Source organism: Mastacembelus armatus, chromosome 1 (assembly GCF_900324485.2).
Source record: "Mastacembelus armatus chromosome 1, fMasArm1.2, whole genome shotgun sequence".
Taxonomy (NCBI): domain Eukaryota; kingdom Metazoa; phylum Chordata; class Actinopteri; order Synbranchiformes; family Mastacembelidae; genus Mastacembelus; species Mastacembelus armatus.
Window position 1 is genome coordinate 9,023,646 of NC_046633.1, and position 19,658 is coordinate 9,043,303.

Below are 19,658 nucleotides of genomic sequence, written 5' to 3' on the forward strand. Positions count from 1 at the left end.
TAACAGGAAAATGCTGAAATACATGAATGATGTTCCTAGAATATACCACAGAGAAATCAATCATAATCTTTTTTATGAAGTTGGAGAATAAAACTCAGAGCTGTTGGTTTCTTCCTGGGAAATTTGTGAGAGAAGAAAAATAGTTAGCATCAGTCAGCAATTTGATGTTCAGGTAATTAAAATTAGTCAGTGCAATTTTATTAATGATTTCACCTCTTATAGTTACCAGTCAGCTACTTCTAGATTGTCTTTGTCTCAAGCAAGCTCACCAAGGTTCTTCATAAAAATAAGAAAATTGTTCAAATTAACCACACAGACCTAATCCCATGTTACCTAAATGTCAAATTACTTTAAATCTGACTCCCATAAAAACTGTCTTAAGAATCTAAACAAAAAGGCTTGTGGAATGGTTGTATGAGAGTGAGAATAAGAAACATAAAGTTAATATTTTAATAATGAATATTATATATAACAAGAATTCATACATATACATGGTAGCAAAATGTCTGTACTTACTGGTTTTCAAAACCCCATACTCAAGGGAGACCTTGTTCTTCAATAGGAAAAAGAGAATTTATGATCAGACATACAGTATTTATACAATAATACACATAATGCACAGTAAACAATGACATCATTCTGATTCTGTAATGAGCAAGAAGATTACCGGCACTTTGGTGCTATAGGTGAGTTTCACATATTGCTGAAATCAAGATGAAGAGATACAATGAAACTCAAAGGTGGTTGCCTGTCTCTACAGTGAAACTAAATCTCAAGCCAAGCAATATTATCTGCAAAATATATAAATAAAAGCTCACACAAACCAGTCAGATAATAGTAACTAAAGTTTATAAAATAAAGTTATGGTGTACCCCGTTCTTTGGAGGGCCACGTTTTCCATCCTGTAAAACAATAAGAGTAAAAATCAAACTGGCTGAGCTTTGATAACGTAATCATTGCTGCAGTGATTAAATTACTTTATACCTTATGATGGTGATGATGATGATGATGATGATGATGAGGTCCTTTCTGATCAAACTATGGATGAATTGTCAGTCATTAGTATTGATAAAGTATTATTTTCCTCTTTCATTGTTTCTGCTTTAATAATCTGTAACTGTGTCAAAAGGCATTTTAGTCACCCACCTTCTGCATCAGAAATATGGTCTCACCCTGTAAAATGTTCATACTGAGGGTTAGAGGACCCAGAGCATTTCGCATGGTGGTGTAGTCTATGACATAAATTAAATAGTTACTTAAAGAAAGTTAAAGTTTACCTCTTTCAGTGGAAGACTGGTGACATTCTAGGTGTGAAAACCAAATGATTAATTCAAAATCTAAACACTGATATTTAATACTCACTTATGAAAAACACACAGTAAACTGTGTGCAATAATTAAAAAAAAAATACCTGCAATGCCACATTGTCAACCTGAAAACAAATTTAAAGCAGAAGAACACATGAGTTTTGAACACTGCTTTATTGAGAGTGTATAATATTATCATATTGTGAGACAGTAGCAGACCTACCTTGAACACAGGGGAAAACACCATGTTGCCCTAAAAGAAGAAAGATGCAAATTTGTGTCATGTTTTTATAATAATAATGCAGATCAATAAAGTTTACTAAGTATAGAAAGCACATTTCCAGAGAAGATACCACAGTTTTTCACAATAAAAGGCAAAAGCTGTATTACATAAAATACAGACATCCAAGACAATACAAGAATACAAAAGAAATGAAATAAATCATGAAGAAAACAAATATAACACATTTTAAGAAGTGGTTTTTAATCTGCTTTTTAAAATACATAAATAAATAAAATTTAAATTGGTTCCCTCCAAAACACATGGCCCCAAGCAGACCTTTTCTCTTTTGTTCAAAGGCATCAGAAGTGACATCAAGGTTCATTTTAAAAATAATGTAGTTGTTCAGATCTTTCACACAAGTCTGATATCATGTTACTTAATGTCAGCAAATATGTTAAAATGATCTTAAGACTGATTCCCATTACAAGGCAAAAGTAAAACTGGGTCTAAAGTCTGAGATGGCACAATCACTGGTGTTTGAAAAGGTGCAGAAACTAAACAAAAAGCCTTGAGTAAAGGTTGCATGAGAGGAGGGATAAACAACATAAATTTGATATTTTAATGAGGAATATTATATATAACAAAGATTCATACATGGTAGCAAACTGTCTGTACTTACTGGTTTCAAAACCCCATACTCAAGGGAGACATTGTTCTTCAAAAGGAAAAAGAGAATTTATGATCAGACATACAGTATTTATACAATAATACACATAATGCACAGTAAACAATGACATCATTCTGATTCTGTAATGAGCAAGAAGATTACCGGCACTTTGGTGCTATAGGTGAGTTTCACATATTGCTGAAATCAAGATGAAGAGATACAATGAAAGTTGTCTGTCTATACAGTGAAACTAAATCTCAAGCTAAGCAATATTATCTGCAAAATATATAACTAAAGCTCACACAGGCCAGACAGATAATAATGAATAAAAACTATGAAATCAAGAGATTTTAGGATTCTTTCACTGAATTTTGACAAACAGTTAGTCTACCACATTCTCCGGAAGGCCATGTTTTCCATCCTGTAAAACAATAAGAGTAAAAATCAAACTGGCTGAGCTTTGATAATGTAATCATTGCTGCACTGATTACTTTATACTTTATACCTTATGATGATGATGATGATGATGATGATGATGATGAGGTCTTTTCTGATCAAACTATGGATGAATTGTCAGTCATTAGTATTGATAAAGTATTATTTTCCTCTTTCATTGTTTCTGCTTTAATAATCTGTAACTGTGTCAAAAAGCATTTTAGTCACCCACCGTCGGCTTCAGAAATATGGTCTCACCCTGTAAAATGTTCATACTGAGGGTTAGAGGACTCAGATCATTTCGCATGGTGGTGTAGTCTATGACATAAATTAAATAGTTACTTAAAGAAAGTTAAAGTTTACCTCTTTCAGTGGAAGACTGGTGACATTCTAGGTGTGAAAACCAAATGATTAATTAAAAATCTAAACAGATATTTAATACTCACTTATGAAAAACACACAGTAATTTGCATGTAATAATTAAAAGAAAATACCTGCAATGTCACATTGTCAACCTGAAAACAAATTTAAAGCAGAAGAATGATTTTTTTCCAGCAGTTCAAGCACATTTTAAGTGCATTATGTTATCACATTGAGAGATGACAAGAGACCTACCTTAAATATAGGGGTGAACACATCCTAAAACAAAAGAAGAAGCAATGGTATGTCATGTTACCATTTTATGGTAATATAGATCAAATTACATGATTTAGCAGTGAGTAAATAAATTTTATTTATGGAACACCTTTCCAGTTCTTCACAATAAAATTCAAAAGTAGTATACAAAATATACTGACACAAGATAAATGAAAGGATATAAAACATAAAGAAAAAATAAATAAAACACACATTTTCGGACATGGTTCTCAAGCTGTTTTTTAGAATTAGAACATTTTGTTTGGGTTATGTTTCTTTATTTATTTTTCTTTAAGGACATTTGCATTTTATTGTGAACATACCATTGCAGGTTTCTTCATGTTGCCAAATGGAGGTCCTCTTGGCTCATCGGGCTTGAAACCAAAAGCCTGCGCAAAACAAAATAAAGTGCTGTAAATGGACAGAAACATTTTGTTCATGTTATTACAAATCAGTATTAGCTGTTTAGTGGAAGTTAATAAATGACTCCTGCATCTCCTTAGGTTGCAAATACATTTCTTTTGCCCATTGGTCCATTTTATATTCAAATCACAGCCTATGTTATTTTCCACAAATATCACAATGTTTGTTTGTAAACTGTATATTTTGTGGTAGTATTACAATAATTTTTTGTGATTTTCTGATGTAGGTATGTGGGTTATGCCCAAACATAAAGAGCCATCTTCACAGACAGACACTCTTGCATATTTTAGTACCTGACCATCAAATCATAGAGCAAAAACAACTCTACAATGCAATGTCATAAATGTTATAATATATATGACACTGGGTAACATTAAATATCTTATAACATTATATATCTTGTTCTTATATGTCTTGTTATATTTTGTTTGTTCAAACTTTCCCAAAACAAATCTGTAAATGCAACAGTCTGTGGTTTAGAGGAAGGTAAATGATGTAACTAATTACTGACCAGCAACATTTTATCTGTCTACACAGTTCTTTGTGAAGTCATAATTTCCAGCTGTTGCTCAACAAGTTGCACAACATAATTTATAATAAAAAATTTTGTGGTACCGCTTTGAAAAACCTAGTTACTATGTCAGTTGGTTCTTTCAAAAGTTACTACTATTATTAAAGTCTTAATATTAGTAGTCACATCAAAGCAAACAAAATAATGCATAAAAGTTATTGTAAATACGTGTCTTTTGTCCTGGGCATCAGCTCGAAAAGGTTTCCCTGGCTGATGGTTGTCGCCAGTCCCTTTCTTTGGTCCCTGGGGCTTTCCATTCCCTGGTCTTCTAGGGGGTGATAGGTCACGTGGCTACACAAAGCAACAAAGAGACTAGAATCACTGAATCAATGAGACGAGAGTTAACGAATAAATGTGAGACTTACACATACCCAGACTGACTGCCCAGAGCTCTCTTCCGGCCAGACTACATCCGATCCTCCGTGTCCATCTTCTGGGGCTTGCTCCTCATCACCAGACTAAACAAAAATGTAATTCAGTGACATACCTTGCAAAGGAAAGAAGCAACTCTGGACCTGTGTGTGTGTCCATGTCTATGCTCTGTTACCGTAGAGCCTTCATCCACTTCGGGTTCACCTGCAGGTAGAAACATTTCATCGTTCCTCCAGGAATCAGGCTAAGAAACAACGACAAATAAAAATTTTAAATGGCCAGTTTAAAACAACACTAGTTCGAATATATATATATATGTATATTTACTCACATGAGCAGCTACTGCTGACAGAAGTAAAGCTGCAATACACAATAGCTGCATTGTTTCTGAAGAACCTGCAGGAAAAAAAAAAGTTTTTAGTTACAAAACAAACAAAAAAAAAGAACCTAACTGAATGATTCCTTATGCCAGACCACACTCTATTTCATAGAGTACTTACAGTTTATCACCTCCTCTATGTTTCTAGTCACCGGCGCTGTGCAGGTATATGTGTGTCCTATTAGGCACTGGTATTTATATCAGTCACCAGCTATTTAGACACACCACACATTTCTTAAAACAAAATATCTTCATCATGCTTAATTATGTCCAAAGCAAGTTGCTTCATACATTGTTTGCTCATGTCTTTGCTAATTGGCTTTAATCCTGTTTCTTAACAACAGTACATGGTGACAGCAACGTGACTGGGAGCGGTGCTCAGTAATAATGAAACAAACATTGGACATTGGAAATATCTTCTGATTATTAGTGAACTGTATCTAAATGTGAATGACTCATATTTGAATGGCTTAAGCCAGCACAGCAACTCATTTCTTAAAACAAGGATGCAGGCAGAGATGCTTTTTGGGGTGTTGGCTGTTACTTGCCTAACCCACTAAGGCATTTGATTTGTAATCATAAGACTAGGTATTTTCATGTGTGGCATCTATTTACCAGTTTGCTAGAAGAGTGGAAAATAAAGAGACTGAACCTACATAACATAACAGCGATACTATAACATGTTTTCTAACTGCACTAAACTGCATTCAGACAAATGTAACTACCTATTGCATAGTATTTGTTCAACAGGTGTTGATTTGATCTCTGATTAGGAGCCACACCTGGAAATTTCTTAATATTTGCATTTCCCAACAATGTCATGCTATTTACTGTGTAAGTGCCATCCGCTCCTGAAACTGTATATAAGACCAGCTCAATATTCAGGACACTACAACAGTCTCCTCGACCTCTAGCAAGACAGTCTGCTCTGCCAGGTTGGTGGTATGGTCATTTTGTTATTCATTTTGACCAAATGTTCAACTCTGTAAAATGTTATGTATTTAATTTTTTTTTATACAGGTGTGATATCTGAAACCATGCTGAAGGTAGTGTTTGTGCTTGGCTGCCTCCTGAGCCTCGCTCTGGCAAATCGCGTAAGTGAAACATTCTTATAATCAATATCAATAACAGTGTTAATATTATTTTCTTATTTGAATTGATGGCAAAATCAAATTTGCAACTTGTGGATTTTCCACAGAAGTACATGGGTCACAAACGACATGACCATTCTGGCTCGGACTCTGGCTCCAGCTCCGGCTCCGGCTCCAATGAGGTGAGCATCCTCTCTATCCTCTTCAATTAAACATTCAATACACCTGACTGTCTGTTACTGTCATTTCTCTGCTGTTTTTTGACAATTACTGTTTTTGAAGCGTGCTGCAGAAATTCCTGACCTGGTGAAGTGGTTCCAGCTCTTTTTGTCTCTCTTTCCACCGCAACAACCTGCCACTACACCAGCTACAACTGCACCAACTAAAGCAGCTGCTTCTACTACAAAATAAAAGATTCAGCCAGAAAACAATAAGTAGATGAAAACCAGTACTGAATGCTGTGGATTTTGGTATTATGTCAATTTGTCACACAGAGAACAAAGAACTGTATTGTTTTTCTCTTAAAATCTAATGTTGGCTTAATCAGTGTTTTACTCTAAATGACTTTATTCTTCAAAATAAACTTCATAAATGGAAAATATGTGGACTAAATGCTTTTTTTCTTAAAATACAGCATTACACATTTTCAGAAACATTTTAAATATTAAAAGAGTTAAAACAGAAGAAGTCATCATCATATAAAGATTTAGTTACATAAAATTCATAACGAATCATAATAAAACAAAGCACATGAATCATACAGTGTCAGCACCTTTAGTGTTTCCTAATACCTCTAAGCCTGGCTCTTGTGAGGACTGTGGTCAGAGTGAGCCACCACAAAAAGTGTTTCACCACATTTTCCACCAAATATAGAAATACAACATTGCAATTCACTTTGACAGCTGATTGGATGACTAAGGGGTAAGAATATCTTTAAAAACTGTGACCGGAGAGCTGGAGAACCACTGCAATTCTGCATTAGACACGAGCCTTGGCTAATATTAAAATTCTACCTTAAAATTCTTTGATTCAAGGTAAGACTTTTTTCTTTACCTGAGGAGATTGTTTTCTTTTTTCTTACTAATGCACACTATGTAAAATTAGTAGCTGATGGTGACTTTTTCTTTTTCATTTGCACTACAAAGGACTGCAGATTATCTCAGCTATGAAACTGCTGGTTTTGATTTTATGCTTCACAGTTTTATGCTCCTCTGCCCCTGTAAGTATATCAAACCAACAAAATACACAACCTTCAAATTCGTTTGAGTCACGTGCTGTGTTACAGTTTTTCATTAAAGGAGGTTTAGTGTGAAATGTTTTGTGTTCAAAGGTCTCTGAGCAGAAGATACGAGTCAAACGTTCTGATTATAGTGATGAGGTCAGTATCTGGATGCCCACTGTCAAACTGAGATTGCTACTTGTGCTAGAAAAATACAGCTCTGTATATTCTGTTGGCTTTTGTTTTAATTGCTTTGTTTTTTCAGATAAATCATTACTACATGCAGCCTCAGATCCAGCCAATGCACATCCCCTTTCCAGTGCCATTTCCAGGGCCTTTTGGTTTACCTTTTCCCATCCCACCTAGTCCTCCACTGGTACCTCCTATCTTCCCTTCTCTACTGGTTCCTTTTCTTGGAAAATGAGACTAGAAGGTGGTGGAGAGCTGGTTTTAATGCAACTTAGTACAAATGTGATCCAACTGAAAAATGATCAATAAAACAATAAGTGTTTGACATCCATGTGCAGTATTTTGTTTTTCCTTTAAACTATTTTAAACTATTTTAAACTAAGCTAAACTTTTCCTTTAAACTAAAAAAACTTAAACTTAATTCCCTTATTAGTCCCACAATAGGGAAATTCCATTACCACCCAAGTGCACAAACACAGCAGTGAACACATAAACACACTGTGCACACACACCCAGAGCAGTGGGCAGCCAATGCTGTGGCACAGTTGGGGGTCCAGTGCCTTGCTCAAGGGTCTCACCTCAGTCATGGTATTGTGGGTGGATAGGGTGCTGGCTATTCACTCTGCCCACCGACAATTCCTGTCGGACCGGAGGCTCAAACCCGTGACTTTCAGGTTACAAGTCCGACTCCCTATTCATTAGGCCACAAATGCCTCTTTGCAGAACATTTCAGAATATTATTTTCAATCATAAAGAATGTGACTGTGAAGACAATTCAGCTCCGCTGGGAAGGAATTGGAAAACAATTCACCATTACAGTTTCTGCTAAAAAAGAAAAAACAACTACATTTTCTAACATTTTGTGTTCATCTAGGCAGATTTTGTAACTTAACACAAGAACTCACTACTGTTTAAACCAGTTAATAATTATATACTGAATACATAAGTTGAATCAGACAAAAAAAAAAACATTCAGCTACATAAAAGAATGTTTTGTATATTTTCCAGTTATTCAGCACCACAGGTTAGTGTCACATCAGATAATTTAATAATAGATAAAAAGTATATCATCATGCTATATCTGGTGTCTCTTCCCTGCAATTAAGTTATGATTTGTAATCACTGCTGCGTCTTCCTGAAACAGTATAAATACATCCTCACAAAGCTTTATTCTGACAAATGCTATAAGCCTTGCTGCTTTCTTGTTAGTATTAGTAATAAATATCATATGTGCACAGATATAATTAAAAAGAATCAAGTCCTTTATGGGAGGAAAAGTTTACTTAGTTAATTTAGAAAAGACTGCAAACCAGTAATTTAGTGAATTTATTAATTTATTGGTTTATGTGCATCACATAAATTGAATGTCTTATTCATTGTTGAATAATGTCTAAGATAAATCAGCAACATGTGTCTCAGCAAATATGACAATAAAACATCAAAAAATAATACATTTAATAGTTAAAAGTCAAAGAACCAACTATGCAATCAGGGTGGCACCCAGCATAAAGCTGTGTACATGAATCCGGTAAACCAAGGGTCCTCAAGGGCCTCTGCCCTGGTTATTTTTCAGCTATCCCTGCCCTTCCAGCTTTTGACTAAGTGAACACACCTGATCCAGGAAATCAGCAAAGGATAGGGCAGGGATAGTTTCAAACCAAACCAAACAAGCGTGACAGTGGCCCTCAAGAAACAGGGTTGGCTACCCCTGTTTCACCGTTTCCCAACATCAATGAGATTAGCTCTAGGTTTGGCAACAGCAAGTTTTAAAATACATAATTTCATCACATTTCATGCCCTTATGACAAATGTACAATCAAAACACCTCTGACAGCTGATTGGATGACTGGAAGCGAAATTCTTCTTTAAGAAGAGGTGACCCTGAACATGCAAGCACGTCCAGAAAAAATCAGCACCGCATTCACGCTTAACTGAAGGTAAGACTTCCATCTCTGGGTACTATTCCCAGTTTAAAGTTTAAAGGGTTGCAACTGCAATAACTGAATTATAATATTGTTTTTTTTCTGTTTCTGTTTCAGGAAAGGATTCTTGCATTTTTCAGCCATGAAACTGCTGATTCTTGTTCTGTGCTTCTTAGCCTTAAGTTATGCCTTTCCTGTAAGTACTGTATTTGTTGTGTTTGACCTATAACTATTGTTAAAGGCTTTGTATTTTATGGTACTTTTAGCTCAAATAGAAACTGAGTAATGTAAATTTATGCATGACAATAAATTTGTCACTCTTTAAGGTCTCTGAGGACAATGAGCGTGTCAAACGGTCAAGTAGTAATGAGGTCAGTATCCCAGCAAGAGGTACCTTTATTGTAAAAAAATGCAATTTTCTGCATAACACTAAAAAAATATTTTCTATGTTTTCCAGAAAAGAAAATTTAAGCTTCCATCGTTCTCGTCTGGTTATGCACCCAACCCATTACTTGAGCAATTGCTGCAAATTTGGTTGGCAAGGGCTGCCAGTGGAATTCTTCCTCCTCTTCCTCCTTTTCCCACTCTTCCTCCATTAAGAGGAAAATGATACAAATGGAAGACACATAAAAGCTAAAGTCAAGATATGCTCCTCATTTTTTCTTGACTAATACTGAATAAATAAATCATTAAAAATAAAAAATATATATATCAAAAGAGCATGTTTTTCTTTTCATCAAGGATGTGAGCGTTCTGCTATTACTTACATAACAGCACAGGTGTGCAGAAATAAAAAATAAAATAAAAGAGGGATCTCTCTTTTTCTCACTAGTTATTTATAATCATATGTTTGTGTAAAATAAAACCCTCAGCAATATAGTTTAAGCAATAAAGTTTTAAAAATTTTTATATTGACATTTTAACTTTCTTATCTCAGAAACCACAGTAGTAGACAATAGCTCCACAATGCACATGTGCATTCGATTACCCAGCTAAGCTGTCTACAAGTCAGTTCACAGTGTATAGACATGTTAAGTATCAAGGATGTGCCGCATGGCGGCAAAGAGATTGGCTCGCTATAGCACCTTATATAAATTTTCTGCATTGACACTAATATAATATAATATAATATAACTTATAATAAATTAACTTTTTGCAGATGTAAAGTGATGTTATGAATTAAGTGACAGCTGGTACTACTAATTTGCTAACACTAATTTGCTTGAAGAGAGTAATGTGTTTTTGCTAGTGAGAAATTTTCTAATCCCTACAATTTCCCATACTGGAACAAAGGCAAAATATCACACAAAGGACAGCAAGTCTCAGCTTTTTTGATGCCAGGGGAAATCTGTAAGAACTCCAGCCAGGGCCTTTCAGCATAAATTTTAATACCTAACCCAGAAAAACAATATTTATTCGGCAACGTATGATTATAAATATAAACAGAAATGGCAATAGCAATAGAGTTTTGATTTTTGATAATGAGCCTTTAGATCCCCCGATTTGTTACTTCCCAATAAATCCAAACATGTGCAACAGTGAATTGCACATGTGATTTCAGAGCTGAATGCTAAAATGATGACTCTCACATCAGCTTTGAGAAAACATGTGAGCTGACTATCCATACTGTGTCCCTGACAGATGAGAGCAAACACTGATGCAAATACCCTGACCTTGGAAAATCATGAAATATTTATTATCCCTTGATTGTGAAAGATCTTCCAAAAATAAAATAAAATGTTGTTTTAAACAAACAACTACATTCACTGGCTACTCTTAAAAGAAATTAAAATGAATTTAAAATACACATTTCTTAGATGACAAAGGAACATAATATTTAATATAATACAGTATAATATAGTTCATAAGTGATTGAGTGCATTGAGTGCAGGTACTGAGAAGGCTACATGCTCTGTTAAGGCAAGGCGATCTACAAATGTGTTCCACAGAACACAGTGTGCAGTTCAGTTTCTGGGCATCAGAAAAAACCTTCTGGATTCACTTTTTGTTTGCTGCAGTGCAGCTGCTGAGCAGAAATGCAATAGCTCAGTATTTTGGTAGAGCAGTTATATAAGAACAAGTCTCAACAACCAAATAAATAAAGACAACAAACGAACAAGAAAACCCATTTATTTTTATCTTGATCATGGACCCGTCACCTTGTCTGCCCTTTAGAGTTATGCAGGTAAATAACCAGCAAATACCTTAGTATATTTATCCATTCATTATCTATACCCGCTTATTTCTAACCAGGCTCACAGGGATCTGCTGGAGCAGATTTTTTTGGGTGAAAGGCAGGGGTACACCCTGGACAGGTCACCAGTCCATCACAGGGCCACATAGACACAAACAACCTCACGTAATCACTTTTACTGCTATGGGCAATTTAGAGTCACCAATCAACCTGACATGCATGTTAGGTGGATTGGTACACAGGAAGAACATGCAAACTGGTGGGTTTGCCTTAGTATATTTCACTATAAATACACTGAATAGTTGTTGGACAAAGTCTGAAGACCAAACAAGGACTATCATTTTTAAATATTTATAAATATTTAAATATTAAATATATATAAATAATTATCAATGATTTATCAATAATTATGAAAGAGATGTACGCAAACAACATCAAGCTGTTTACATAAAACATTTAGCTATTTCCCAACAGCAATGAGATTAGCTCTTGCATGGACAATCGACAATATTTTTTAAAGGATTATCTCTCAAAATACAGTTTCATCACATTTCAACCTTGTCACACCTTTCCTGTAAGTGCGCATGTGCGGCTGCATGTTTTTAAGTAACTTTTATGGAGCTTAAAAACAGGCAATACACATTTATGCTGCTGTTTTCCAATATATATTAAAACAGTTTAAATTAAATTAGACTTTGAGTTGAAATATACTGAGTAAAATAGATTATTTCTTAGATTATCTGTTTAAAGATGTCAATATACTGTCCAGGTGTTTACCTTACCAACCTATTTCCTCACCTTGAAATGTAAAGTGGAAGGTTTCCTAATAACAGTCATTTCCTAACAATGCAGCTTGATAATAAGATTAAATCTGCTCCTGTGCTTGTGTATAAGAAGAGCTCACTGTTCAGAGCAACAGTGCCCCAACATCCTTGACCATCTGTGGCAGTCTGCTGAAGTTGTCTTGACTGTAATTTTATTTTACTGTGTTCTGTATAAGTTTGATGGGATGATGATTTTGATGACATTTTAGACCAAATATTCATCTAAACATGCCCTTTTTTCTCAACAGGTGTGAACTTTGAAACCATGCTGAAGGCTGTGTTTGTGCTTGGATGCCTCCTGTGCATTGCTCTGGCTAATCCTGTAAGTTTGAACAACAGACAGTTTCTGTGTCCTTGTACTATTATACCTTAAAAGTGCACTGAGCCTCTGTTTTTTCTTCTTTTACAGATTGAAAAGGCGCCCAAGCGACTTGCACGTTCTGACTCTTTCTCCAATGAGGTGAGTGCCTTCCCCTATCCTGTAATAAAGAATGACTACCCACTGAAAATGAGAATCACAAATATGTATGTTATAATAAATGTTTTTCATGTTCTTGCAGCAATACTACTACAATTATGCTGCTGCATTACGCCAGTATCAGCAGTATCAGCAGTATCTACAGTGGCTCCATTTTCTTAGACTCCTTACTACTACAACTCCAACTACCACTACTGCTCGTACCACTGCTAAAGCTGTTTCATAAAATCTGAAATTTAATCAGTTTGATAAGTGAATGAAGACCTGACATTGATTTCCAACTCTAAGATCTTTCTTTTGTCAGTGTGTCATGTCTAACTGAAAAACCACAACTATTCTAATTTGGTCTTAACCTGATTTCCAACATGTGGAGAAATCACTTTATTCTCTGTAATATCTAATAAACAAATGACAAAAATAAGTGTTTGTTTTCTTTAAAAAGCAGGAAATGAAACATTAACCTTTTTCCATAGAAATAATTCATCTCAGACCATTATGATGCATAATACAGTATTACAGTATTCACTCACCGACTGGGTTATTCCCTCTAAGTCTTTAGCTTCAAGAGGCTCAATTCTTTTTTATAAGCTGGTTGCTAACTTTTTATGGCTGGAAATAATGCCCCTGGGACTGGTCACATTAAACTAAAATAGCAGGTTTCTTGCCCATAAACAATGAGCTGAACAATGTTAATGAAAACCCTGTTACAAAAAATGGAGACATGGAAAAAATGGAACAAGCCAAATGGAGAGCAACAAAGGAGTTCCCCAGGATGGACTGGTATGTCATGTTTACAGAATGCAGCAAAAATAAATAAATCACCAGTAAATATTTCACCACTCAACTAGACTCATCTGTATCGCCTGAGGAAACACCTAAGTGCTGGGAACTGCTGCCACTGATGCTGCTGCTGATTCATTTTTTTTTTTTTAAATCTCTGCCTTGTTCTTCATTGTTTATTAACAAATAAGTCTTGCAGTGCCCATAAACAATAATAAATGATCAGGAATGATTTGAAGTAAAATGTCTGTCACTGTTTAGATTGAGGGAATTCTGATGCTGCAAATTCTAAAATTTTATACTTGTTTACCGGTTGATCATCATGTTATTGATGTCATTCCACTTTCACATAACCCTGATAGAATACAAAACTAATTTACCACGAGACCACAGTTTAAAAGATCAGTCAACCAACTTCAGTTATCAGAAGCCTGTTCTAGCTGTCACTATATTTCACTGCTAGTCTTCTACCAATCATCTACATTGATGCACTGAAAATGCACAAATATCACCATTGTTTAACTAATGAATAGGAAATGGGGATGAAAAAGAAAAATAGTAGAAATAAGTTCTTTTTTGTTTGTTTTTTAATTTTTTCTCATAGTACATCCCCCTTTCACAAACATCATGTCCTTATTCAGGCATGCTGAGCTTTTACAGGTCATGACGCTCTTCAACGCTCAACAGTCTATTACAGTTCAACTACAAAATTATGATGTGATCATGCTCTCAGTAATCCATTTGTTGGTTTAATGCTAAATCAATTAAATAAATTAAATGTCATTTAAAAATGTCATTTAATTTAATTTAAGTCAATCATTTAATTTAGTTGTGGGATTTATTTTTTGATGGTATTTTATAGTCTGATAATCTGGTGTGCTCACATAAAATATATTGTGGTGGTGTGTTGTTGTCTTGAAAGACATGCTATCTGGCTTCCATAACAAGATGCACTATTTGGTTTGAATGGTGTTATTAAAGATACCAATAATGTTCCACAAAAATGTTTTAATGATCAGCATGAGAGTTTTATTTATTTGTTCTATTTGCTTTTTTTTTGTTGTTTTTTTTTTTTTTTGTTTGCCATGTTGGAAAAAACACAGTAAATAAAATTTTCAGTTTTCTATTGGTTGGACAACCAAAAAGGACAGAAACTCATTCCACCACCGTAAGTTAACTTCCATCGTACCAAGGTTCAGTGTCACCAATTATTATGGCAACCTCAGTGGAAGGAGGTAAATGCACTGCTTCAAAAAGTCAAACATGCAATTTATTTTTCTCAGTCATGTTGTAGGAGTTCACAGTAAATAGTTTCCTATGAACACATTCTAGTTTTGAGATTCCCTGGTACAGTTTAACACAGTGATGACTGAAGCTGTCTCCCACTTAATGAAATCGTTTGTTTTGCCACGTTGCTCATCTAAACTGTGTCAGCAGTTGTTCCTGGTGTTGTACCAAAATCTGTTTCCTATAAAAATAGGTTTCCTCTGGTGATACATCTTCATTTCGACTTCACACAAAAACAAGTCAATTTGAGTTTTCATAGGTTGTTTAAAAAAAAGTGGTACTTTCCTGATGACAACATATTAGTTTCCCCTGGCACGGCAGGCAATCGGAGGCTGCATGCTGTTGCCTCTTTGTTATATGAGTTATTTCCATGTAGAGAGACCTGTTTTATATTACTGCGAGAAAATATGGCTCCTTGGGAATAAACAAAAAAAACCTGGGTAGTGGTGGAAACAGAGATGTGAACAGACAAGGAAGACATATCAAAAGTCACATTTTACATTTACAAAATATATATTTTTTAATGCTGTACATTTGCACAAAACATACAATTTTCTATCTTGTATATTTTTCATACCAAGCGCCCATGTCTTTAGACTTCCACAATAATTTACATTCAATTCTCCATATGTAGCTTGTCACAAAACACCTCCACAATTTGAAACTGCAATCAGGATATTTCTATCTCAGTTTATGAAGACCAGTCTGGGCTGTTTTGAGTTCTGTTGTCACCATAAGGTTGCCAGGCTACAAACAGAAAGATACGGCTGTGCATTGCCAAGAAATAGACTGTCCTCCTCTTAAAAAATGACTCATACTGTAGGTGTCCTGTGCAAACTGCTTATTAAGATCTGTAAGTATATTCTATTCTAACCTCTAGTGGCTGCAGCAAATATGAGTGGAGCAAAGGAGGAAGTTAGGCGATGCACCAAATAGAGCAACAAAGTCCATGTAAGGAGGAAGAATGGATCAGTCAAATACAAGACTCTCATACCAGAAATTACTTCTAATTTCTTCTTGGAAGCCTTAGCCATGTGCTTATTACTGTAACTACAGATGCCCTCTAACCATAAAGACACGCTACCTATTGTTTTTTTCAGCCACTAATGAGATTCTGAACAAAGTATAAATAAATTGCCCTTTGACACTTAAATTTTGGTACAACACCATGAACAACTGCTTTAGATGAGCAATATGGCAATATTTCTGCCCATCACTGGGAAATAAAAGTGTTTCAGTGTCATAGGTAGTCACAGGTAAAATCTCTGCATAACACTTGCAACAGGTTGAAACATTTAATTACAGCTATTAAAGGAATGATAAATGAGGTCTATCATGAGTAAGAGGATGACGGTATTTAGCAAGGATTGAGCAAGTATTGCTTTGCAGCTGGAAATATGGGTCCAGGCCACAGAGATTTCTGTTTCACAAGTATGGAGGTATCAAACAACATATCCATCTCTGACTTTAATGGGAAATATTTGAAAGTCGTAAATTAATTCTAAAAACATCCAAATTGTGTTAGGGCATGTTGATGGTCTGCACTGAAATTCAAATACTGAATTCTTTAACCAAACGGAAGTGAAGTGTTTGTTTGCGTGTCTGTAAACAGCTGTACCAACAGGGCTTAATGGTTAATTCAGCTCAGCATGTGTCAGAAAATGCTTTAAATCTATCAGGCTTTTAGACTGGATGTGGCCACCACACAGTCTAGCCAGGTAATGAAACTGCGTTCACGCCTATTTTGGTTTTGTCTCCTGATGCTTCCACAAGAACGACCACGTCTGGGATGAAGTAACACACCTTTTGGAGTGTGACAGCACTGTGGACACGCCAAGGCTGTTTAAAAGCTAGTGAAGTTTCCTGAAGGAACCAGCTTGAAGTTAGAGAACACAAGCCAGATATTTAAGCCATTATTAAGTTGTTTACACCTGTACTCTACGGTGCCACGCAGTCAGCTCTAACGATCAAGGGATTTGAATTACTGTTTGCTGTGCAAGATGAAGTTTTTTCTTCTGATGGTTTTCTGCTTCATCAGTCCCCTTGTTGCTGTAAGTACAAAATTATCATTATATAGTCCATTCTTGCTATAACGTGTGTGACTTATGAATGAGATCACACTAATGCAAAATCTTTTTCACAGAATTGTCATCATTATAGAAGTGATTCCGGCAGTCATGAGGTAAGAATGAATTTTCATCACCATAATAGTGAGTCTGACAGTGATGAGGTAAGAATTAAATAAATCATTTACTGTGTCAACTATAGTGAGAGCACACCAAAAGCCAATCCTTTTTTCAAATAATTTTTTTTTGTGTGTTTTTCATTGTCTTTGCTTTGTCTTGCTGCAGAGAAACTACTCAAGGTTTAGGCCCAAGGTGTTTCGTCCCTCGTCTTCCTTCCCTTTCTGGCCTCTGAAACCCGCTAAGCGTCCGCATCCACCACCTCCACCTCCACCTCCTCCTCCACCTCCTCCTCCACTCCCACCTCCACCCCCACCACCAACTCTGAAACCGACCACCAAACCAACCAAAAGCCCAACCCCAGAACCAGGCACGTTGCCCCCACCAGGTCCTACTACCGTGAAGCCGCGAGGAGACAACAGGTGACCTGTGACAATCTGTAAAATAACTGATTAAATTACTTCACTACTCCAACAACAAAATAGTAATAAGTGATGGAAATAGATACTGTGTTTGTGTGTGTTTGATGTTTGTAGTATTTTAGGATTTGAAAGTCATGTTTCATTGACTTTTACAGAAGAATAAATGAAACTGCTTGTTTTCACATTTCAGTATTGGCTCAGCAACCTTTCCACGTTCCTATGTATTTCTCTGCTCATCACTTTCCAAATCATGTGCAGCAGTATAACATCTTGTTCAACTCTTTTCCACATCAAATCAGTCTACAGTCTATATGAAAATATAAAGGATATAATGATATATATGATTTGGAACATATAAAATAGAAACAGGTATTTTGTGAAGATGTAATTATGAGTTTTGGGGGAGGTTGGTCCTGGAGACACCTGTGGGAGGATTTTCACGTCACACTACTGTAATATCCACTCAGTGGGTGCAGACAGTACTATCCCTGGATCAACACAGCTCAAGGAAGGGATGAGTGTTGAGCCTGTAATACCCGACTCTCTGCTTCATCAGTGAAGTCTGTTGGATTGCACTTTTTATCATGACTCAGGCACTTGACCAATATTTTCCTCACTGCACTGTCTTTTGCTGCATTTATTTACTGAGACTCTGACAAAAAAATATGTACCATCACATTCACATTCTTTCAAACACACTGTACACTTTCTTAATATACAACTGAATCACGGTTCTTTCATGTATTTTGCTTGTGCCCAGTCAGTGGGTTTTGCACCTTCATTATGAATGTAATTGTATTTCTAAGTTTGTTTGTCATTGTTAATTTAGCCATGAATTTATATGAGTCATTGGTCCAGTATCCATCATTAAATTTTCAATATGAATAAATTATGGTCTGTGTGATAAAAATGTCTTTTTTTAAATATAACTTATCCTCATAATGGCCTTGTTACACTAAATGAAGCAAAACTATAAAGTCATATTGGATTGAAAATGATGTACTGTAATTAAAGAAAAAGGTCCTCTCAGTGAGATAAAGTCTTCAAAAAACTGTCTCCATCCTATAGTCAACATTCAAACTTATGTGGCTATCAAAGAAAGTACAAAATCCATCCATCCATCCATCTTCTATACCCGCTTTTCCTGTTCAGGGTCACGGGGATCCGCTGGAGCCTATCCCAGCTCTCTCTCGGGTGGAAGGCAGGGGTACACCCTAGACAGGTCACCAGTCTGTCGCAGGGCCACATATAGACACACAAAGACAGACAACCTCACACACTAAGTACAAAATCAAACATGCAAAATAATTATAAAGGAGGCTCCAGAGACGGTTTGAATGTTTTATGGTCTGAGTCAAAAAACCATAGTCTGGTTGAAAAGCTGTTCTTGCAAATGTGTCCAATTTGCAGCTGGAAATGCAATGTAATATAGAGAACATCTAGATATAACACATTTGAATATGCAAGCTACTGTTGGTGAGTTATTAAACAAAATGTATTTTATTATAGCACCCCATTAAGGCTGACATGTGTCAATTAAGATGCATTTTTATTGATTTGTAAGTTGCATTAATTTTTTCAAAATTATTTATCTCCTGCAGTGTTTGTGTCTTACCATTAAGAGTGAATTGACTGTAATTCATATTTCCAAAATGTCTACCTCAAGTATTTTTTAAATGGTTATTTGTGTGGTTATTATTTTCATTAATATTCTAGGTGGGATTTCTTGTAAACTGTCAACTTGTCAATTTATTACAGATATGCCAAGGACCTTTATCAGACATAGCATCTACGTATTAGTGCCACATACTACAATTATTCTAGTACAGCGATGTGTTTTATATTATGATTTAAATGACCTCTGAAGGACTGGTGACCTGTCCAGGATGTAGCCCTGCCTTTCACCCAAAAGAGAGCTGGGCTAGACACCAGCAGATCCCTGTGACTCTAAATAGGAATACACTGATATAGATGATGGATGGATGAATGGATTTTAATGACTGAAGGTCTGTGACTGAACCCTTAACAGGCCCACCTGCTTTTCTGCAATTTCCAA

General features: G+C 35.6%; 1 protein-coding gene across 1 annotated transcript; it reads left to right on the forward strand.

Annotated features, from left to right (window-relative positions):
* Window positions 1–16,462: 16,462 nt before the first annotated feature.
* On the forward strand, window positions 16,463–18,494 carry LOC113128439 (sulfated surface glycoprotein 185-like). The gene is made up of 3 exons (XM_026303769.1): window positions 16,463–17,048; window positions 17,141–17,179; window positions 17,349–18,494. Exons 1-3 carry the CDS (start codon window positions 16,998–17,000, stop codon window positions 17,604–17,606), a joined length of 348 nt encoding a protein of 115 aa, XP_026159554.1. The 5' UTR covers window positions 16,463–16,997; the 3' UTR covers window positions 17,607–18,494.
* Window positions 18,495–19,658: the final 1,164 nt, after the last annotated feature.